General features: G+C 41.4%; 2 protein-coding genes across 2 annotated transcripts; both read left to right on the top strand.

Annotated features, from left to right (window-relative positions):
- The first annotated feature begins 2,016 nt into the window (after window positions 1-2,016).
- LOC134456889 (zinc finger protein 345-like) lies at window positions 2,017-8,847 on the top strand. The gene is made up of 5 exons (XM_063208517.1): window positions 2,017-2,190; window positions 2,606-2,667; window positions 3,343-3,421; window positions 4,609-4,936; window positions 5,626-8,847. Exons 1-5 carry the CDS (start codon window positions 2,017-2,019, stop codon window positions 7,218-7,220), a joined length of 2,238 nt encoding a protein of 745 aa, XP_063064587.1. The 3' UTR covers window positions 7,221-8,847.
- A 524-nt stretch (window positions 8,848-9,371) lies between these two features.
- On the top strand, window positions 9,372-19,727 carry LOC134449800 (zinc finger protein ZFP2-like). Its single transcript, XM_063199910.1, has 6 exons — window positions 9,372-9,679; window positions 9,910-10,086; window positions 10,523-10,584; window positions 15,000-15,078; window positions 15,863-16,187; window positions 18,244-19,727. The coding sequence occupies exons 1-6, from the start codon at window positions 9,677-9,679 to the stop codon at window positions 19,686-19,688; spliced, it is 2,091 nt and encodes a 696-aa protein (XP_063055980.1). The 5' UTR covers window positions 9,372-9,676; the 3' UTR covers window positions 19,689-19,727.
- The last annotated feature ends 3,907 nt before the right edge of the window (window positions 19,728-23,634 follow it).

Here is a 23,634-nt window from a genome sequence, read left to right as displayed (position 1 = left end):
CTTTGCCGGCCCTTCCCCGTATCTCTCTCCCCACTCGCTTTCTGATAATGTCTTTTTTTTGTAACAAGACATGAGACAAACATTGAGTATAGTGCAACAACTTGCCAAAAGAGGAAAATAAATTATAAATAAGCTATTAACGCAATAGTCCTTTCGGCTTTTCAGCTGTCCAGTCTTTATAAATAGGTCAAATAAAATTTGAGTTTGTTTTTGAAAGCAACAAAGGATGGTTTTCTTCCTCCCCATTTACATTTATGAATATAGTATTTTTCCAATGACTATAAAAAGATTAAAAATAAAAACATAGGGTTCACAAAAATCATCTCTTTCAAAGAAAAGTAAAATACATTTAATGACAATATGACAAGACCATGCCTCACACAGGGGCGGTTCCAGACATTTATTCTAGGGGTGGCGAAGTGTATTTCAGGGGGGCATGCTCCTACACTTAGGGAAAATTATAAACACTATATAATCGACACACACACTTATGTGATACAGTGAATTAAAGTGAAACCCTGCAACCTAAAGTTCTATGTCTGAAATGATGTCAAGCATTAAGGCTATTGGTCACAATCAGGGCTCTTAATTGGGGTGGCAAATCATATTTCTGGGGGGGGGGGGGAAATACCACCCCCTGCCACCCCTTAGAACCGCCCCTCACAACACAGGTGCTCAACCTCTATCAAAAACAATCTTGTGTGAAAACATTCGTGAAATAACTGACAAATAGACTCAGACGTGACACCACAGAAAACACATAAATCTGGCAAACCAATTTTGAATCTTTGTAAAAGTGTGTTTGTGGGGTAAATTAAATGTACCGGTAGGCCTAATATTTTAAATGAAACTTTGACTTGACTTTGACTTTGTTTTGACTTTGTTCATGTTCATTAAGGCCAGGTGAAACCTTATCTCAATCAACATAGATAAACAAGCCATTCCAATAACTTTTACACCATAGTATTTGTAGCTTATCTGTCTTAACTATTTATTATAACATTTTCTATCTCTAATGCTTACACCATTAAGAAATAAAATATATCACTATAAATATGTGGGACTAGACTGCTCACATGGAGCATGAGATAAAACCTCATAAAACCATTAGGAATAGCATCAAACTACAATACTGTGCTCCTGTCCACATGTATAGTCCATTCCAATATGCGACCTTGCATCCTCCACTTGGGTTTGAGGCCTCAAGTTTTGCTGATGTCCCCACTGTCAGCCTAGCCACAACCATTTTTGGGGTTCTATTCTTCATTCACCATCCAGTTTGCAAATGAGAAAATTACTTACCAATTGAGATTTAGCGAGATATTGAAATATAATGTTGTTGTCAGTGCTGTTATCATGACTTATTACTTCCTGGTACGAGGTCACAAGCACAAGGACGCAAGGTCACATATTGGAAGGTACATCTTGAACAGATGCAGATGCTGCCAATTCCAAGAATTGTTCATCTTCCACCCCAAGAGGGCAGTAGAGGTGCGGTTTAGTTTTCGCTTCTTCGCCATCATCAACGTCATTGCGTCACAGCTCCCTTGTGATTGCGTGTCTCCCACAAACCGAAACCTGTTTGTGTACTGTCTACTTTTTTACAGGTTGCGTTGTTTTGCTGAGCTCCAGTCAGGCTTTGGCTCTTTTAAGAAATGATCCCCTTATTTCTGCACCATCTTCACCGTAAACGTTGCGTGCGAAACAGTTGATGGTCATTCATGGAAGAGCCGGTGTCATTTCTAAAGAAAGGTGAACTTGCGATCTGAATACATTGCAGAAAGCAGTAGCGTGAATGGTCCATAGGCTAAGCATGGTAAGTTTATGGGTTCTGAATGAAAGCAATTTGCCTCTAATCAGTCTAATAAAACAGAATGGTGGATCCAGGTCTATGGCCTTTCGCACCTATTCGCAGGCGAGTGTAAAACTGGAAAAATAATAAAACTTAACTGTGTATTCTGTGATCAGTCGGTAGTTCTCAAGAATGAATGATGGGTGTTGTGCTTAGGATCCGAAATGAATTCGCGGGTTTTGAAGTCACGCTCACGGTTACAGGAAAATGAAGTTCATCTGCAGCAGTTACTGGAGTATGAAGAACAAGTGTGCCAATGCCAGACCCTGAGACTGCAGGTAGAAGATCTCCAGAAGAGACTTGAGGAGAAGGACAACAGAATTACTAGGGCGAACAAGGTGAGACACTTTATTATAAATGGCTGATGAACCTGTTTGCCTCTTAGGTTTTGATCCTCAGCCCTGCATGATTTCATTGTAGTTTATTTAATTTTGTTATCCAGTTTGCCCCTTGATTACTTACTTAATCCTCTTCGTCCCTGATGGGACACAAGGCTTCAACGATCTGCCTCCACCTGGACCTGTCTTGCGCAGCATGCTGTGCCTCACCCCAGGTTACATGCATCTCCTTCAGCTCAGGAGATGCCCCTTGATGATATTTTATTGTATGGCTAGAAATGGAACATTCATCCATTTTTAGCCTTGCAATACAATCTATGCAATATATTATTGTCCAGATTGGCCCTCACTAGTGATATTAACTCATTCTTAGCAACAGTCCTGACTTCCTGTCCCGTCTCATTGTCCCCAACAGGTGATCAGAGCACTGAGGGATGAGGTGCAGACACTGCAGCAACAGCTGGAGCAGCACAGACGGTCAGTACAGACACTCAATCCTCTTCATCTCTACCATCCACACTCAGACATGCCTTTGCATGTGTCCAAAAATAATACTCCGAGGAAGGAGAGTAGAGTTGCCCTGCCGGAACTGGAACCTGAGATAGTAAACTGGGTCTCTGACTGCTACACCAAAGAGCCAGGCTTGTTGGCGTGACAGTCAGAACACACACACAACCCCAACGATAGTCAATCCATCTCACTGCCTTCCCCTTCGGGAAGCGGCTTCACATACTCATCGTGTCCCTCACTCAGCTCAATCATGCTTCGTCCAACACTGGGGTCCCTCGCACCTCACATAGAATTTCCACTCACACACAATGGGTACGCTTCCGATGGCCTCACGGTAGCCATTCCAATTCTGACACCTTGTAGCAAAGGGGAGTAGAGTTGCCTAGCCGGGACTTGAACCTGGTTACCTGACTCTTGCCATCTGATATGCTCTCGCATACCGCCCCTGCGTGACGTAGCCGAACGCAGCCCAGATGATGTAAATCAGGTTATGAACCTGGACCTTCTGAGGTAGCAAACTGGGGCTCTTTTTATACGGCCTTTGGATTGCATGCTACATTTTTTCACTAAAAACTTCCTGAAGTCCGGTGAATGCAGAGTATGTGACGTCACTTATGATCTCTATTGTGACTCCCTCCACAGGAAGTACAGAGATGACAACACAATTGGACAGAGACGTCAGCAAGGTCGGCATGAAAGAGGAAATGACATCACTGCATTGGTAAATTGCCTGTCAGTAATCCACATTCAGTAATGAGTTGGGAATGTACTACTAACGCCCTTATAAACCGTGGCAATAACAGTAATAATAAGTACTGTAATAATTAGCCTTCTGTCTTTTGGAATTTTTTCATCACCAGCCAATATGGCTAAGCATTCGCTCACCACCTGTCAAAGTGGCTAATAAGTGTCTTTTCTGCCCGTCAAACTGAGTTTTTACTTGCATTAGGTCAGTTGACAGGTGTTAATTTGGTGCACCGGTACTTATGATGAGTCACAGGGCTGATAGTATTCAGGCTCCATGCCTTATTTCAGGCTTGACAGAGTTTGCAAAAATAAAAACATTGATAATAATTAGCCATTAGGTTATTCTTATCTCAGAAAGTGTAACAGGTTCAGGGTTTTCTTCTACTATCAGGCTTGAATAGTGGTCATACACAGGCTAATGGCAAATGTTTGAATAATGTGTCAAAATAGGCCTACGTTACGTCACTATGCAGTATCTTGTCGTCGTCGTTAGAGCAGGGGAAAAAGTTCAGGCTCAGGATTTTTTTTCACTATCACCCCTGGATGAGTAATGTCTGAGTCTGGAAAAAGTGTGTGTGTGGGGGGGGGGGCATGCATGTATGCATAAGCTGGGTGATCTCATGTGATCGTGCCACTCATGACACTGCGTATAAATTCAACATTGCATGGTGTTGAGGAAACATGCAAAAGCGTGTTGCCCACACACAATTAACGGTTCAAATTGGTGCGCACACATACATGAATAGACGATTCAAGTCTATTGCGTGTGCGCACCACGCTTTGACAGTACAATACAATACAATATACAATACAAAACAACATGAGTAGTATTTCTCTAGCGCAGTATCACAACTATGAAGTTGACTCAAAGTGCTTTCAAAATATACATACACATTCACATTCATTAATATCCTTGTTAAAAAAAAGGTTTGTTATTGGGATACTGTTTAACAGTTTTGGACGATATGAGCGTATCGTTGCAAAAATTGATGTAATCCGTGATGGATTCTTTGAGGAAAGCGTCTAGTTCAGTCAGTGCGGTGAGAAAACAGCCCTTAAATTCCACCGATTTTTCGTTTAAGTTTACGGGCTCCTCAATTGAAAACTTAGGTTCAACAAGACATAGTGACATTATCCAACTGTTGTGTTTTAACATTTTAGGATTGTGAGATCCCACCAAATGTCTTCCTGTCCTGCACGTCTGGAGACGACCCAACAGAGACGCAGACATCACCACAGGAACTAGAGGACGACCCAGCAGATGGTCCACTGTCTCCTGGTGATGACAAACTCACATCATCATGGCAACGGAAACAATCTGTGCTGTCAGTGAAGCTACAAGACTGTCGTGAAATGCTCGGGCCTGACAGAGTTTTTAAGATTGAACCGATAAAGGACATCAGCGATGAGGGTGATGACGATGACCATGGCGATGACCTATGTTATCAGGATGATGATGATGATGATGACAGTGATTATAACCCAAAAAGTAAGTGCCGCATTCAGGAGAAATTGTTTTTTAATTATTATTTATTTCAAGTGTAATATTCATTGCTATGAACAAAATAACTACTTGTAATAGTTACATGAGTTTAGTTGGACTCCTTTTTGAAGTTCGAAAGACATTACAGCAGGGACATATGCAGGCATATTGGCAAGGTGAAATCCCCCATTCATTCCTAAGGAAGCAAGCAAACAGTAGCCCACCTACAGTATACTACCTTGGAGACTACACAAAGAGTGCGTTCCAATATGCGACCTTGCGTCCTCCACTTGTGCTCGTGGCCTCATACCAGGAACTAATACGTCATGGTGACATCATTGACAACAGTGATGCTCTGATACGTCACCCATTATGTTGTGTGCATTGCAAAATTTTGTGCAAAACTGTGTTCTTACCCTGCTAATTGAACCTTCACACTTCACTTTACTGGTGCAACGTGCAATTAATGAAGATTGGCCAACAGGTTGGTCCACTTGAGCCATGAAACTTCCCACACTAAAATGACAGGTGTCTCAGATATTTTGTCCAACCCCTGTACCTATCCATAGCAAAATCAGAAAAACTGAAAATGTTGAAGTGGTCTCTCAATTTTTTGCCGCGGTTGTATATATTCCATGTTAATTTGGTAATTTCCTACATAGAAATGAAAACGTCTTTTTTATTTCTCTGTTCAGATGAAGGCACTGCTGAGCCGGAGTCACCCAATCAGGAGGTGGATGAGCCCTGCAATGACAACCAGATTGCCCACACAAGAGAAGGATCACAAGTGAACTCAAGGAATGCTGTGAAGTCTAAATCAAAATACAATGGTCCCCATGAATGTGATGTATGTGGGAAAATACTTTCAGGCAAGAGAGGTCTACGCATTCACAAAATAACACACACAGGAGAGAAACCGTATTCTTGCTCTGTGTGTGGAAAAGCATTCAATAAATCAAGTAATTTATTGAGGCACAAAACAACACACAGAGAAGAGAGACCCCATGCCTGTGTCCAGTGTGGAAAAGCATATAGGACTTCAAGTCAATTATGGACACACAAACAAACACACACAGGAGAAAAAACCTACACCTGCTCTCAGTGTGGAGAAATGTTCAGGGCTTTAAGTGACTTATGGAGCCACAAAAATGTTGCTCATTCACAGCAAGGGCAATCCACTGGCCACACAGGAAAAGGGTCACGAAAAGACCGTGTTCCTAATGAATGTGACGTGTGTGGCCAAATTCTTTCATGCGAGAGAAGTCTTCTGATTCACAAAAGAAAACACACAGGAGAGAAACCCTATCCTTGCTCTGTGTGTGGAAGGGCATTCAGGGCTGTAGGTAATTTACGGAGGCACCAAAAAGTTGTTCATGGAATGACTCATGACACTGTAGAAAGGTCTAAATTAAAAGACCATGGTCCCTATGAATGTGCTGTATGTGGGAAGATACTTTCAAGCAAGAACGGTCTAATCCATCATGAAAGAACACACACAGGGGAGAAGCCCCATCTCTGCTCTCTGTGTGGACGAGCATTCAGGTCTTCTAGTAATTTATGGAGCCACCAAAAGCGTTGCCAATCTACTGATCACACAGCAGAAGGGCCCAAATTAAGATACAATGGTCGCCATGAATGTAATGTATGTGGGAAAATACTACTCTCAGGCAAGAGAAGTCTAATGCTTCACAAGAGAACACACACAGGAGAGAAGCCCTATCTCTGTGCTGATTGTGGGAAAACATTTAGGACTTCAAGTCAATATTGGAGGCACAGACGAGCTTCTCATTCACAGCAAAGCCAATCCACTGGCCACACAGGAGAAGGGTCACAAGTGAACTCAAGGAATCCTGAACGCTCGAAATCAAAATACAATAGTCCCCATGAATGCGATATATGTGGAAAAATACTTTCATGCAAGAAAACTCTAATCCGCCACATAAGAACACACACAGGAGAGAAACCGTATCCATGCTTTCTGTGTGGAAGAGCATTTAGGACTTCAAGTAATTTAGGGATCCACAAAAAAGTTGTTCATTCACAGCAAAGGCAATCAGAAGCGATCTCAAAGAATCCTGTAAGGTCTACATCAAAATACTATCGTCCTTCTGAATGTGATGTATGTGGGAAAATTCTTTCATGCAAGAAAAGTCTAATCCTTCACAAAAGAACACACACAGGAGAAAAGCCCCATCCCTGCTCTGTCTGTGGATGGTCATTCAGGGCTTTAGGTAATCTACGGACCCACCAAAAAGTTGTTCATGGACTGACTCACAGTAGAAAGGTCTAAATTAAAAAACAATAGCCACCATGAATGTGATGTATGTGGGAAGATACTTTCATGCAAGAACAGTCTAATCCATCACAAAAGAACACACACAGGAGAGAACCCCCATCCCTGCTCTCTGTGTGGAAAAACATTCAGGACTATAGGTAAATTGCGGAGCCACCACAACTTTGTTCATGGATTGGCTCACGCAGTAGAAAAGTCTAGACCCCATCCGTTCTCTCTGTGTGGAAAAACGTTCAGTACTATGGGTAATTTGTGGAGCCACCAAAACGTTGCTCATTCTCAGCAAATGCAATCCACTGACCCGCACAACATTGGACGCTTTCAGGCGGTGAACTGGGCTTTACTAAGAAAGTATTCTCACCCAGCAGTCTCCTGTTGATCCACCAGAAAATACATTCACTGACTCACCCAAAGCTACAGGTCATCAGGAGTGACACAAAACCAGTAACCACACAATCTACCTATGTACCTCATGTAAAATCCTACCAATCACATACAAATCATTCCATGGTCTTACTCCCCATTACCTCTCAGATCTCCTTGAGAATTGCTCTGTTCCCTGTGATCCTTTGGCAAGAACCAGTTTGTCATTCTCTGCTCCAGGCTATGGACTTTTGGTGAGGGAACCTTCTGTGTTGCTGCCTCCACCTTTTGGAACACACTGCCTCCATACAGTATCTGCCCTGCCAAGTCCCCCTCACTGGCTGAGTTCAAAAAGCATTTCAAGTCCCCCCCTAAACCCCTGCCCTCCCCTCTTTTCAATTTCCTAGTCCCATCTCCTTGAGAGACGTTAAAAAACTACATTGTTGTTATTATTTTTATTTGCATCGCTGGTGTTTTCAGATTTCTCCACTTCTGTGGTTGCTATGTTCAAATTCCGCCATATTAATATGTGCTGAAACATAAAGGGATATATTATTATGCGTTTTCATGTGCATCTGTGCATGTCTTCTTGTGTACAGGGCAAGGGACATAGCGATGGCCATTTTGTGAAGAATAGACTGTATGAAGAGGTTAAAATTGGTGTGTGTCTTTTCTTTTTTGTTCATTTTGTTTGTCAAGCTCGGCATGGTAAAGGTTGCTCCCACTGACTGAGCTTTCTCATTTTACTTCAGTTGATTTCAGACTACCTTTACATACCGCATACTGTATACTCTCTATGCAGTACTTTTGTGTAGTTTGTTAGCATGTTGACTACCTGGCATACACATACATACGGTACATGTACAATATACTGCATATTCTGTATGTAGCATTTTTGTAGAAGTTAACTTGTTAAAGTAGTTTTTTAAAAAAAATAATTATCTTTGGGGGGTTTTCAAGTGTTTTTCTTCCACTGTTGCTGTGTTAAAAGTTCAGAGGCAAAAACTGTTGACTCACTGATTTATTTTTTCCTGAATCAACTTACAGTATGTCTCGTAAGTGAGTACAACCCTCACATTTTTGCCGTGTTGGCCCGAATAGTCATCGGTGTGCGTTTCAACCTTTTTTTACATTGAACTTTTACATTTTGAGTCTGCACTTGGCTGAAATAGATTGGTGTGAGATTTGAATGACATCCTACGAAGAGTATCATGATCTTCAGTAGTCACGGTGCATGTTGACATGCTTGTTTCTTTTAGGTGTAATTCAGATTTCCAATGTTGACAGCTTTCATGCATTCCCATTCCACGTTAGTCCCACTACCATGGTTGACTAGCCAGATAATAAACTTTTTTTGTAAACCTCACTTGTTTAGATCTACCACCACACATGCTTGACACCATCTAAAGCAAATTTGTTTATCTTGGTCTCAAAAGAGATGAACCGACCAAGGATATGGATCACTGGGACCATGTTGTGTGGTCTGAAGAAGAGACAAAGATAAACATTGCTTGCATTGATAACATTTTGCTTTGATCATCTGGCTGGTCAAGCATGGTAGTGGGACTGACATGGTTTGGGGATGCATGAATGCTGTCAACATTGAAAATCTGATTTACACCTATATATATATATACTAAAAGTGTGTGAGCATTAGCCGCAAGCATAATAGTATCTGCGGAAATGCAGTCTAGTTTTATTTTATGGATTGATTTAATGGATCTGTCATAACATGTGTACAGTTACCTCTACTACTCAATTGATAGACTCTGAACAGATGCTGATGCCGTCAGTTGTGTGTCTTCCCCAAACCGCAAGAGGGCAGTAAATGTGAAGTTAGTTGTTTTGGCTTGGCTTCTTCGCCAACGCATTGCAGGCTGGACTTTTTCACAGGATGTATTGCAATGTTTTCAAAACAACCAGACCTCAGACCTATTAAATATTGGCCTGTGAATCGCATGTCTCCATACTATCTGCACGTAAACGTCTCGTCACATTTCATAGTCATTCATGGAAGAGCGAGGGTAATTTCTAAAGGAAGGTGAACGAATACATTGCCGAAAACTGTCGAGTGGTCGTAGTCCATAAGCATGGTAAGTTTACGGGTTCTGACAATGAAAACTACTTGCCTGTGCATAATAAATCTACAAATTTATTTGGAAATTATAATGGTGGGTCTAAATTACCTTTATTGCGACTTGAATGTCGTAAAGACCGAGCGTAGGCTACAGGACCTTTTCGCATGTCAGAGTCGCAGACAAAAAGGCACTCTGCTCAAAAAGTAAAAGTTTTCAGGAATGAATTGCAGGTGATGTACTTGCAGGACTTGGAATGTAATTCGCTGCTCTTCAAGTCAAGGTTGCAAGAAGATGAAGCGAATTTGCAGCAGTTACTGGAGTACGAAGAACAAGTGTGCCAATGTCAAACCCTGAGACTGCAGGTAGAAGATCTCCAGAAGAGACTTGTGGAGAAAGACAACAAACTCACTGAGTCGAACAAGGTGGGACCTTCTGATAGCCTAAATGGTAGAGATTTTTTTTAAGGAAGAAACGACCTAAACCGTCTCTGTAAATGGCTTATTGACGCGTTGCCATGATTGCCTCTAACTTTGAATGCGTAACCACTTTAACTGATTTGAAATTGTAGTTCAATATACCGGTAGGCCTACATGGATTCTATGTTTTTCCCCTCTGACTGCGTACAACTCAACCTCTGGAAACCGCTGTCGGCCAAAAAATAGCTCACGTGGTTCCTGCCACTGTCTTTCCCCTCCTCATAACATCGTGTTTAAAAACACTGGGAACCCATAGTAGGCTAGTTATGAAGTTTGTCCCTTGATATTTAGTTGTATAGTATGCCAGGTTGCCTCACCAGTGATATTTAGTCATTCTAATCACCTTTTGTGTCTTACTGTCCCTTCTCATTGTCCCCAACAGGTGATCAGAGCACTGAGGGATGAGGTGCAGACACTGAAGCAACAGCTGGAGCAGCACATACGGTCAGTACCAGGGCTCTAAATTAACTTTTTCCACCACCAGCCAATTTGGCTAGTGGACATTTTTTCTTACCAGCCAAACAGAAGTTCAACTAGCCATTTTTTTTATCTTGCCAAAATAAACTATGCATTAGGCTAGTTATTTGTTTAAATTATGGTCATTTTGTTCAACTATTTCTACAACACAGATACACTATAGGCCTGCATAGGCTACTATATGCCTACATAATAAGCATATTATATTACACTATATATTTTTTCATTATTTTTTAACTTCTGCTTTATTTTTTACTTTCATTACTTAGGCCTAATCAATTTGATTAGTTTTTGTTCAATTCCTCTGGAAACAGCTGAATCACATCACACAACCCACTCACATAACAGACCTTTAACATACAGTAACCAAGCACACAGCCAAACACTTCAAAACCTCACATACGCACACCCCAAGGAAGGAGAAGAGATGAAAGGAAAAGGAGAGGAGAGAGGAGGAGCGCAACAAAATGACAAGAAGCCTATTTTAACTAAAAGTAAATAATATCTCGGGAATCTTCGCTTCCTTTGTTACTTCCACAGCTTCGTCGTTGGCTGTTTTTTTTTCTTTCCGATGGCGTGGTATGGGCTTTCCAACTTAGTTGCGCCAGGACTCGGGACATTTCAGAAGACAACTGAACTGACAGCTACGGTCACACTACTCTGACAGTCAGCTCTCCTCCTCTGCCCTTGTCGCTATTTCGTTCCACAACCACTCATTTTTTTAACGTCACTATTATTACGGTTACAATTACTGCTAGCATTCACCAACACACAGAACCTTGCTCTAACCCCCGCCACATTCTCATCACTCGCACAAAACAGCCTACAGAACAGAAGTAGCTCTATGCATAATCTGCGTTAGTCCTGTCATTGAAACGGTCAGGGCCTCGCGGCTTCAAAAATGCAGCCTGTTGCAGCAAGGTTCATATAGTAATAATAGCAGTAGTGACGTTTAAAAAGGTTGTAGCGAAAGCGACGAGAGCTTAGGAGGAGAGCTGCCTGTCAGAATAGTGTGAGCGCAGCGTAGCTGACAGAAGGCTGGTCGTCTGAAATGTTTTCAATCCTGGCGCGCGCAACAGCATGGAGTTGCCGCTCGCTGCACTGGAAAGCCCACGGTGGGAGGCTACGTCGTGACGCTAGTGTCCATGGGTAATGTAGGAAATCTCGCCGTCTAACGTTCGTCAGAGCAGCGGTTTACGTTCATAATTTACTGTACTCCGACGCTACCAGCCAAATTGGCGGGTAGGTATTTTTTTCTACTAGCCAAAATGAATTTTCACCCGTGTTTGGCGTGTTGGCGTGTGTTAATTTAGAGCCATGGTCAGTACACACAATCCTCTTCACCTCCACCATCCACTGTCAGGCATGCCTTTGGTGTCCAACATAATACATTGAAGGTGCTCTGTAGGCTGGTGGCCAAGTAAATATTGCAAATGTGCTGCTTATTGAAATTGAGCTGTATTGTCAAATTTGATATTTCACGAATATTTACTAAATAATAAACTGATATTAACTAGTATGACAAAAGGAAAGTACTAACCCCAACTCCGATGAAGTTGGGACGTTTGGTAAACAGTGAATAAAATCAAAATGCTATCATTTTCAAAACACTCAATCTATTCATTAGATGGAGAATAGTGAAAAGACAACATATTAAGTGTTAAAACCGAGAAAAAATATTGTTTTGGGGGACATATGTACTCATTTCTAATTTGAGAAATCCAACACGTCTCAAAAAGAGTTGGGACGGGGACAATAAATGGCAGCAAATGTCGAGGAAGACTAAAAAAAAACAAAATACAACACTTAACAGTGAAATACATTAACCGATGAGATGATTTTATATAAAAAACAGTGTTAATTCCTATCTTGGACATGATTTCACCAGCTTAAATGGTGGGTGTATTCCTTGTCATGTTTTGCAATGTTTTCCTTTCTGTAGTGCTTACAGTGTGACAGGTCTTGACCAAAAACCCACCATTTTATCACATGCTGGTCCTTATGATGGAGCCAAACTGTTAAAACATAGTAGAGAATGCAATTTGACCTTAATATGTGGCAGTAATCGAAGATCTCCCTTCAAAATATAATGCATGAGTGGCTTTTCATGCTGTTTAAAACCCATTTATACCATTCAGCACTGTATTTAACTCTACAGATGAGTAAGAACATCTTAACCAATGCACTACTGCATCTACATGCCATCATGGAGGCTGACTTTTGAAGCTAGCACTAACACAAGTTGGATGGTCCATTTTCACTGTAGCACAGGATGTGCAATGCTCTATTATTGTCAAAAAGAATGGACTTCTACAACTTCTGCTGACTTCTGTAAGCAAAGGACAGTTTCCCATGTCTTCTGGGTCTATTTCAATTGAGCTCAGGTGCTTAGGAGAATGTTAAACCCCTGTGTCATTTTCATGCATTAAGCATTCTTAATATGGTCAATTTTCAATAGCTCTAGCACTCCAGGAATTAGAGTGAGACTACAGCCAATATATATTTCATGATGTCATGAACCTATACAATGATTTTATTAACAAAAATATGTCTTATATACACTCAATCGTGGTAAATCAAAGGGAATTCAAAAATGTATGTAATAACTATGGTAATTATTCCCTTTGCATCTTTAATTCTGAGTGACTCAGCCTCTCTGTGATGATCTTATACCTGGACACCTATATTGTCCGTCAGTACAATTCATTTTGAAATGTTCTTCTTTGTTGTTTTATCTTATTTGGATGTTTACTAAATTTCACTGATCCCCGTCCCAACTCTTTTGAGACGTGTTGGATTTCTCAAATTAGAAATGAGTACATATGTCCACCAAAACAATATTTTTTCTCGGTTTTAACACTTAATATGTTGTCTTTTCACTATTCTCCATCTAATGAATAGATTGAATGTTTTGAAAATGATAGCATTTTGATTTTATTCACTGTTTACCAAAAGTCCCAACTTCATCGGAGTTGGGGTTTGTAAAAACAAATATCTGTTTCTAGAAATTCAAACTGGCGGACAATCTCCTTTTTATGTATGAAAAGTGCAATTTGCCCAGGCTACAGTCTCCCAGACCTCTGTGTGAGTTGGAATTCCACCAGGAGGCTCCAGAGCTACACACACACACACTGAGGTCTGGTAGGAACCAGGTTAACCTTTCTACCCGCCGTCTCATGTTCAATTTGCACAACAGTAAGTATCGTGGATGCACAGCCAGTTAATTTCTAACTGCAATGGCTGATTTCACAGTGCGTGTGAAAGCCCACCTTGGAAAATCTCAATTGTGATTATGACACAGCACACATTGTAATGCACGCAACAAAAATTGCATTTGTGCCAAACCCAAATAAGGGATCGACAGTACCATGCTCAGAATACTTCAGTCATGGAGGAGGATGGGGGAGAGCAGAGCACTTGTTAGTAGAGATGCACCGGATCCAAGATCCGGTTCCGGATCCGGCAGGATAATAGGGTTTTTCACAGGATGCGGATCCGGTTCCAGGATCCAGGATCCGGTAGCCGAGGCTTTTCAGTCAAAATAGTTTGAGCCAACGTGATAAAAAGGGCCCACATGTGTAAGTAGGCCATGTGTTTCAACCCTTTCGTAGGATCCGGCACCCGGTTCCGGATCCGGCAGGATCTTAAGCAGTGGATCCGGTATCCGGCAGGATCCTAAAAATCAGGATCCGGTGCATCTCTACTTGTTAGTAACTCCCCTCACTGACCTGGTGAGGTTCAGGAATCAAACCAGCAACCATCAGACTACAAGCCTGACACCCTAACCTAACCGCTTATCCATGATTGACTTTGGAGTGTAATTTCGGTGTTAACCCTACCTCCGCCAAGGAGATTATGTCTTCATTCACATTGGTCTGTCTGTCTGTCTGTCTGTCTGTTTGTTTGTTTGTCTGTCAGCAGGATAACTCAAAAAGTCATTAACGGATTTGGGTGAAATTTTGAGGAAGTTTTGGAAATGACCAAAGGAAAGAGTGATTACATTTTAGTGGTGATCCAGATCACGGATCTGGACCCAGGAGTTTTTAACAGATTCTTCACCATTGAATTGCGGGACAGGGCGAATTTTGAAATTCCAGTTTCTAGCTCCACAAAAAGAAGGCAGAAAGACTTAAAAAATAAAAAAATAGAGTGTAACACAGACAAATGTTCTATCAAACAGCTTCCTTGGCAGTGTCTTGCACTCTCTGAGTTCATTTCTATTTTTTCTGAGGACACACACACACACACACACACACACACACACACACACACACACACACACACACACACACACACACACACACACACACACGTTCACACACAAGTGTTTTCAGTGTATCCTGAAATTTCACCTGCTTCTGTTATTGTGACTCCCTCCACAGGAAGTACAGAGATGACGATGCTATTGGACAGAGATGTCAGCAAGGTCGGCGTGCAAGAGTTAATCACATCACTGCATCGGTAAGCTGCCTGTTGGTCATCCACATTCAATAATGAGGCAGAATTTTAGTACCAAGTTCAAGTTTATTTGTTCCCAAAAGGGGAAATTGGATTTGTAGCAGGTAGTTAAAACATGCATAACAGACAACAAATAGGCTAATAAGCTAATGAGGGGGGGAGTTAAGTGTTAAATATTGTTTTGGGGGACATATGTACTCATTTCTAATTTGATAAATCCAACACGTCTCAAAAGAGTTGGGACGGGGACGGGGACAAACAAAACAAAAGACAACAGTTAAATACATTAACCGATTAGATGATTTTGTATAAAAAACAGTGTTCTTCTTTGTTGTTTCATCTTATTTGGATGTTTACTAAATTTCACTGATCCCCGTCCCAACTTATTTGAGACGTGTTGGATTTATCAAATTAGAAATGAGTGCATATGTCCCCCAAAACAATATTTTTTCTCGGTTTTAACACTTAATATGTTGTCTTTTCACTATTCTCCATCTAATGAATAGATTGAATGTTTTGAAAATGATAACATTTTGATTTTATTCACTGTTTATCAAACGTCCCAACTTCACCGGAGTTGGGGTTTGTAATAATTCGGGCGTCGCATTCAGTGTGTTAAAATCTTATTTCTAGTCACCGTAATCAGTCTGTTTGCAGAGAATCTGTAGAAGACCTCAATGGTTGAAACATAGTCTTGCCATGAAATAAAAAAACAAAAAAAGGATTTTAAATGTATGGACTCCACACTTCAGTCAGTGTTATACAATTATGTGTTTCAACATTTTAGGGTTGTGAGATTCCACCAAACGTCTTTCTGTCCTGTACGTCTGGAGATGATCCAACAGACACGCCGACATCACCACAGGAACCAGAGGACGACTCAGCAGATTTTCCAGCGTCTCCTGCTGCTGAGGATGATGATGCACTGACATCACCACGGCAACTGAAAATGCCTGTGCTGTCAGTGAAGCTACAAGACTGCCGTGAAATGCTGGGGCCTGACGGAGTTTTTAATATTCAACCGATGGAGGTCCTCAGCGATGAGGATGATGAGGACGATGGCGGCTACAAAGGTTATCAGGACGACGACGACAGTGACTTTGACCCAACAGGTAAGTTTAATTAAGTTACAAAATAAATGCACTGGTGTTTGTGTGTACTGTATTTCTGGCTCAGCAGTAATGACCAGATAGGTTTTAACTGGGGAGGGACAGAGAGCGTGAGAGTTGGGAGAAATGGGCTGTGATGAAGAGCTGTCACATCGTGAAACTACTTATAAACTATGACTTAAATGGTTATGTTTTCAAAGTTTATCCAATAAGAAACATGTAAGTCTTAAGTATTCATTTACCGTAATGTTTACCCCTTAATATGAGTCAATACCTGTCTTCCTGGCACCTTATATTTACCCTTCATTTACTCCAAAACCTTTACTGGTCTTGAATAATTAAACCCAGTTAATTTCCCCTATATACTGTAACTGTCTAAATCAGATATAACTTGCTGAATAAGAAGTTCCAACTTCTCCTTGCTTGTATATTGCTTTCTATCTGCATTTGGGCTGCAACTAACGACTATTTTAATTGTCGACTAATCTATAGATCCAGTGACGATTAGTCAAGAAAGAAAAGAAGACTTGCTCCAAGCTCTGACAAACCTTCCCGGCCTCTAATGCAGGGAAGTGAAAAAAATATTAAGGGGTAAACATTAACCCATTTTGTCCTAAGCCCTTTTTGGGAAAGGGTGCACTCTTCCTATTAAATCTTAAATATCTCAGCCTCCGAAGCACATACAAACATGAAATGAGTTACATTTAAAAGCCAAGACCCTCCCCTTGCATTGTAATGTGTTCATTCAGCTCTACCATACCCACATAGTTAATAAAACAGCTAAAATCTCAAAATCCTGAAAAACCCGTAGATGTGTCTCCAGGACACAATGGGTTAAATGAATACTAGGTTTGCATGTTTTTTTATTTTTATTGGATCAACTCTAAATCTTTTGACAGGAAAAAACTCTGCAAAAATATGCATGTGAGTATCATGGCTCTTAAAAATTTGGTTAGTAATTGTATGTTCATGCTTGGATTTCAGCATAAAAAGTAGAAAACAAGAGCACCAATATTTGTCTTGTTATCTTTAAAAAAAACATGGTTGCATAACAACCTTAGCCTGACTGTACTTTCAGCACCTTGGTGGTTTTTCCACCTCTGCTAATGACAAAGCTGGAGAAGAAACGCTTGGCGTTCAAACAGTTTGAAGGCTCGCTAGCACAACCGTACTGATATCTTGCGAAGCCTTGCCCAATGGCTTGACTCGCTACAAAGTTTCAGCTGAGTGTAAACATGTAGTGCTCATTCGGGTACGTCCACCACAAGTTACATGTGGGAATTTCTGAGAGCAAACTACGAAAGTGGTTGGGGGAGTGACTGTTTGCTTATTAATGACACGTGTAAGCATTGGCTTGCTCGGGAATGTAATTGATGAACTTTTTATCCTACCGTGTACCCCTTCAAAAGATAAGCAAAAGTGTCAGCCAGGAAGCCATGGGCTAATGGTAACCCTTACCTCCCCTTACACCTCCATCCAATGGCTGAAGTGCCCTTGAACAAGGCACCTAACCCCACAGTGCTCCAGGCCAGGGACTGTAACAAACACAACCCTGTTTATAGCTGCGTGTCACTTTGGATAAAAGTGTCAACTAAGTGTATCGTAATACCATGTTATTAGAGCTGGGTATCGCAGCCATGTTCCTGTCTTTCGATTCTTAGGACTTTGAATCGATTAATCACGATTCAATTTGATTCATTCCGAATCGATTCAATCCGTTCCCTTCTTGGTGCCAGGATTTCCCCCAAAAGATGCTGTTGCCTATTTTTATATAAAAATGTCAAAGGGCTGTGTCTTGACAGTGTTAACAGATTGCTAATTTGTAATAAGTAGGCCTAGGCCTAATTGACTAATACCTACTGGGTATATTCCATAGACTTTAAATTAAACAAAAAGAACAAAAAGAAAAAGAACAAAACAAATTTTTTGTTGCCGATTTTGTGCCCTGTGAATCGATTATGTGAAATTCGATTCGATTCAACCGATTATCGATTATTTTACCCAGCCCTACATGTTATAATCAAAAATATCTTCTGTTTTCTTTATTTTTTATTTTCAGATCCTACCTTTGACGAGCCTGCACCTGCGAGGGAACAGAAGAGGCAGAACCGAGGAGTCGAGAGAGTCAATGAAGCCAAGCCTGAAAAGTATCACTACGACAAACGTTACACATGCACAGAATGCGGAAAGACATTTGAATTCCAAAGCTGGCTTGCTCAGCACCAAAGATCGCGCACTTGTAAAAAAAAGAGCATTACTGACACCAATGCAGCTACATGTGAAAACGCATCCACTGAATCTACACATGAAAGTGCGTCCACCGACTCACCCAATGCTGAGAGTCAACCGGAAAAGGGCAGTGACGCTAAATCTCAAAAGCCCTCTTTTGAGTGTGATGTCTGTGGCAAGATTCTTACTGCCAAAACAAGCCTCAAAGTTCACAAAAGACGGCACACAGGTGAAATGCCATACGCCTGCAAAGTTTGTGACAAGACTTTTAGGCAGTTAGGTGGACTCATCAAACACCAGCACCACCACCCACAGTTAATGGGTGAAAAGACAGGTGAAAAACCCATCAAAACAGCTGAAAAGCCCGTCAAGACAAGTGCAAAGGTCATCAAAGAAAAGAAGAAGTGCTCTCTTTGCCCCAAGGAATTCCCCAGTTCATCACGCTTACAGAGACATTTTAGAATACATTCAAGAGAGAACAAAAAGGACGTAGTGCACAAGTGCTCACTTTGCCCCAAGGAATTCCCTAGTTCAGCACGCTTAAAGAGACATTTTACAATACATTCAGGAGAGAAACCCTATCTTTGTAGCCAGTGCCCCAAGACATTCGCCAGTAGTTCATATCTGAAAATTCATGAAGCCCTCCATACTGATGAGAAACCTTTCGAGTGTCTGGTGTGTAAGATGACATTCAAAACGAAACTTGGCCTTAAATGTCACGAGTCGATGCACTCGGGACTGAAGCCATTTGCCTGCACTTACTGCAACAAGACGTTCAGACTTAACAAAGCGCTAAAGATACACATAAGAAGACATGTGGGAGAGAAGCCTTACAAGTGCTCGCGCTGTGACGCCAGTTTTGTAAATAGCAGTTCACTCAAAGAGCATCTACGTCGACATACAGGAGAGAGGCCTTACTGTTGCTCCATTTGCGGGAAGAGCTTCAGTTACGCTCACATTCTGAGGACCCACCAGATAGTTCACACTGGAGAGAAGCGCCACCAGTGCACCGTCTGTGGAGAGAAATTCTCCTACTTGCAGCCCTTGTATGATCATGAGAGGAGAGTGCACAATATTGTTTCCTACCCGTGTCAAGAGTGTGGGAAGAACTTTAAATCAGATCGAGGACTAAAAGGGCACGGGTGTTTTCAAGGTCAGAATAGCGCTCAAGTAAATAATGACAAGGGGGTTGAAGCAGTGAAATGTATTGAGGGGATTGAAGCAGCAAAGTGCATTGAAGAGGTAGAAGCGGCAACGTACATTGACCTGATGTAATTGCATCTCCAGTCGAATAAACCGTGTGAAAAAGGAGAGATGCATCATGCTCAGAATTCTTTTCTTTGTGTTCTTGGACATTATGTGTATTTACAGTCCCCTCCAAAAGTCCTGGTCCAGCAAGCCAAATTATTTTGTTATCCACCAAAGACAAAGGCAAAAATCATTACACTTATATATCAGTTTTCAGGATGGGATTGTTACTTTTTTACTTGTTACTTTTACGTATTAATTGTTTTCCTGTTCTTCTGGCCATATACACTCACCGGCCACTACATTAGGAACACCTGTTACAACTGCTCAGTGAGGCAAATTTCTGATCAGCCAATCACATTGTGGCAACTCAATGCATTTTTGCATGTAGACATGGTTGAGATGATCTGATGCAGTTCAAACCGAGCATCATAATGGGGAAGAAAGGTTATTTAAATGACTTTGAACATGGCATAGCTGTAAAGCTGAAAGGGCTTGATTTGAGTATTTCAGAAAATACTGATCTATTGGGATATTCACACACAACCATCTCTAGGGTCTACAAAGAATGGTACGAAAAGGAAAAAAATGCAGTGAGCAGCGATTCTGTGGGCAAAAATGCCTTGTTGATGGTGGAGGTCAGAGGAAAATGGCCAGACTTATTTGAGCTGATCCAAAGACAACATTAAATCCAATAACCACTCATTATAACCGAGGTAAAGAGAATCCCCGATTACACAGGACATCAAATCGTGAGGCAAATGGGCTATAGCAGCAGAAAACCACATTTGGTGCCACTCCTGTCAGTTAAGAACAGGTAAATGAGGCAACAATTTGGACAGGCTCACCATAAACAACACTAGAAGGTTGATGAGTCTTGATATCAACTGCAACACTCAGGTGAAATGGACAGAATTTGGCGTCAACAACATGAAAATATGGGTCAACCCTGCCTTTACATCAAAGTTTCAGGCTGGTGATATTATGGCATATAGATTGTTTTCTGCTCAATTTGGGCCAATTAGTACCAATTTATCTTTGTTGGAATGCCACAGCCAGAGTTGAATGTCGTTTTCAATGACGTCATTGTAAATACAGTGCCCTCCATAATTATTGGCACCCCTGGTTGAGATGTGTTTTTTAGCTTCCAATTATTTTATTTTTTTTCTAAATAATATGGGACCTTAATGGAAAAAAAGAGAAAAATCCAACCTTCAATACAAGTGCATTTATTCAGTGGGAAAAAATCCCACATAAAGAAATAATTATTTGACATCAAATAATGTGTGTCACAATTATTAGCACCCCTGGTGTTAATATTTTGTACAACCCCCTTTTGCCAACAAAACAACACCTAATCTTCTCCTATAATGTTTCACAAGATGGGAAAAGACAGAAAGAGGGATCTTCAGCCATTCCTCTTTGCAGAATGTCTCTAAATCATCCAGAGACCTGGGTCCTCTCCTCTGTACTCTCCTCTTCAGCTCACCCCACAGGTTCTCAATGGGGTTGAGGTCAGGGGACTGAGATGGCCATGGGAGGAGCTTGATTTTGTGTCTGGTGAACCATTTCTGTGTAGATTTGACCATATGTTTAGGGTCATTGTCTTGCTGAAAGACCCAGTGACGACCCAGCTTCAGCTTTCGGGCAGAGGGCAACAGATTTTGATTTAAAATGTCCTGGTATTTCAAAGCATTCATGATGCCATGCACCCTAACAAGGTTCCCAGGGCCTTTGGAAGCGAAACAGCCCCACAGCATCACTGACCCACCCCTATACTTCACAGTGGGTATGAGGTGCTTTTCAGCATGCGCATCTTTCGTAATACGCCAGACCCACTTAGAGTGTTTGTTGCCAAAAAGCTCAATCTTGGTCTCATCTGACCAAAGCACACGGTCCCAGTTGAAGCCCCAATACCGCTTGGCGAACTCCAGACGCTTGCGTTTATGATTGTGAGTGAGGAAAGGTTTTCTCCGTGCATGCCTCCCAAACAGCTTGTTGGCGTGTAGACAGCGCCTGATGGTTGATTTGGAGACTTTGTGACCCCAGGATGCTACCATTTGTTGTAATTCTGTAACAGTGAGCTTTGGAGATCTTTTGATTTCTCTTACCATCCTCCTCACTGTGCGTGGTGGCAAAATAAACTTGGGTCCTCGTCCAGGCTTGTTTACCACTGTTCCAGTTGTTTTGAATTTCTTAATTATTCCTCTCACAGTGGATATGGGCAGCTGCAGTTGAGTGGCAATCTTCTTGTAGCCTCTGCCTGACCTGTGAAGGTCGACGCACATCTGCCTCACTTGTATGCTGTGTTCCTTCGTCTTTCCCATGTTTAAGAGTGGATAAGAGAAATGGCCTCGGTGTCACGTCATATTTATACCCCAGGGAAACAGGAAGTGATGAATTACTAATTAAATGTTCCTACATACTCTGGTAAACTTTGTAAACTACTGTAGAAATGACAGAAATGCCTCAATTATATTTATTTCCTGGGAATTGTTAAGGGTGCCAATAATTGTGGAACAGGTGATTTAATGAAAAATAATTATTTTTTAGTCAGGGATTTTTTTATTTTCTTACAATTCATTTGAGTTGAAGGCTACATTTTCCTACAATTTTCAGTGTGACAGTGTTCTTCTGCAATAAACACTGAATTTATTTTAAGGCTTTTAACACATCTCAACCAGGGGTGCCAATAATTATGGAGGGCACTGTATCTGTAACTCAGTTTCGCCTAGTCAAAATACAATTGTAGATATCTATAACTATCATTTTGAATATTCGAAATGATGTTTTAGATATCTCCAATGGCTATCACGACTATCCAAAATGCAATTGCGACTATCCAGAATGACATTGTTGATATCTACAATGACAATTGTGGATATTCGAGCTATTGATAAAACCGCTTGCCATACTCGTTGTTCTATACTTCCACTTGAGATCAACCTCGATAATTATCGATCTGACATTGCGTCACCAAATGTTCACCCCCCCTTCTGACGGCAATCTGTGGCGGCCATTATCTGTAGGTAGGTCTGATAAATGGAATGAATGGAGAAGGAGGCTCACCGCTGTCAAAAAATGGCTTAATAATGTGAAAATGTCCATCAACACACTCTACAAGGACAATAGTTGAAGTGTGTTGCTAAATATGTACAGATTTAATATAATTCGATTTTTAGATGTATTTTATCGACTCATATGATTTAAGTAGATATTTATCCTGACATTTCAAAACTGGTCTTTGATTAATGGGTTACTTCATAAACACACAGTTTTGGTCCATTTTTAACAGAGGTGGGCGTGTTCTAACGTGGCTCTCGCAGATAGATTGTCATCCATGTCTGCGTTGATGTCATGTCGAATGTACTTACATTCGACATGACATCAACGCAGACATGCACATGCAGACAGCAATGCATCCTGGATGAAAATGCTGCATGACGGTTAGATTTCCTGTCAAACTTCGAAATTTCGTCGACGTTGCGTTGACGAGGTGACATGTCACATGGTTTAAAACTATCGCGGGATGAATGCGGCTGCAGTCAGATCTTGCAACCTCTGCAGTTGCTTATCCCCTTCAAGGCTCGTCGGCGGACTGCCTCCGAGGTCACGCGCCCATGAACTGGTTGGTCAACAACTCACTCACGTGTGTATATGGGTCTTCTCTCACACCTCTACACAAGTTTGCGCAGGTCCCCACTTCAGCTCCTCCTCACCGCCTGTCCCCCCACTCCTCACACGTGGTGTGTTAGTAGAGCAAACCGGTGCGAGCTCATCGTCTCGTTCATATTTCTGGCCGACTCTAAATGCACCCACATCGTGACAACAAGTTCTCGCTCACGTGCTTCGTCAATGTTGATCGACAGCAACACAAGTCGTATGGGGCTAATGGGAGGCGTCATGTGCCACTTCCCAGTGCTGTCGTGAATTGCCATCAAAGAGGCTTGAGACAAGAGGGCTTACTCACGTC

Source organism: Engraulis encrasicolus, chromosome 1 (genome assembly GCF_034702125.1).
Source record: "Engraulis encrasicolus isolate BLACKSEA-1 chromosome 1, IST_EnEncr_1.0, whole genome shotgun sequence".
NCBI classification, from domain to species: domain Eukaryota; kingdom Metazoa; phylum Chordata; class Actinopteri; order Clupeiformes; family Engraulidae; genus Engraulis; species Engraulis encrasicolus.
This window is presented reverse-complemented; position numbering and strand designations above follow the sequence as displayed.

What these genes read in the sequence shown, in the direction of transcription:
- LOC134449800 (XM_063199910.1), top strand. An exon ending in TTAATCACATCACTGCATCG is followed by an intron (nt 15,079 to 15,862) that starts GTAAGCTGCCTG and finishes TCAACATTTTAG; the next exon opens with GGTTGTGAGATTCCACCAAA. An exon ending in CAGTGACTTTGACCCAACAG is followed by an intron (nt 16,188 to 18,243) that starts GTAAGTTTAATT and finishes TTTTATTTTCAG; the next exon opens with ATCCTACCTTTGACGAGCCT.
- LOC134456889 (XM_063208517.1), top strand. Translation starts at nt 2,017, where the DNA reads ATGAATTCGCGGGTTTTGAAGTCACGCTCACGGTTACAGGAAAATGAA. An exon ending in GAATTACTAGGGCGAACAAG is followed by an intron (nt 2,191 to 2,605) that starts GTGAGACACTTT and finishes TGTCCCCAACAG; the next exon opens with GTGATCAGAGCACTGAGGGA. An exon ending in GAAATGACATCACTGCATTG is followed by an intron (nt 3,422 to 4,608) that starts GTAAATTGCCTG and finishes TTAACATTTTAG; the next exon opens with GATTGTGAGATCCCACCAAA.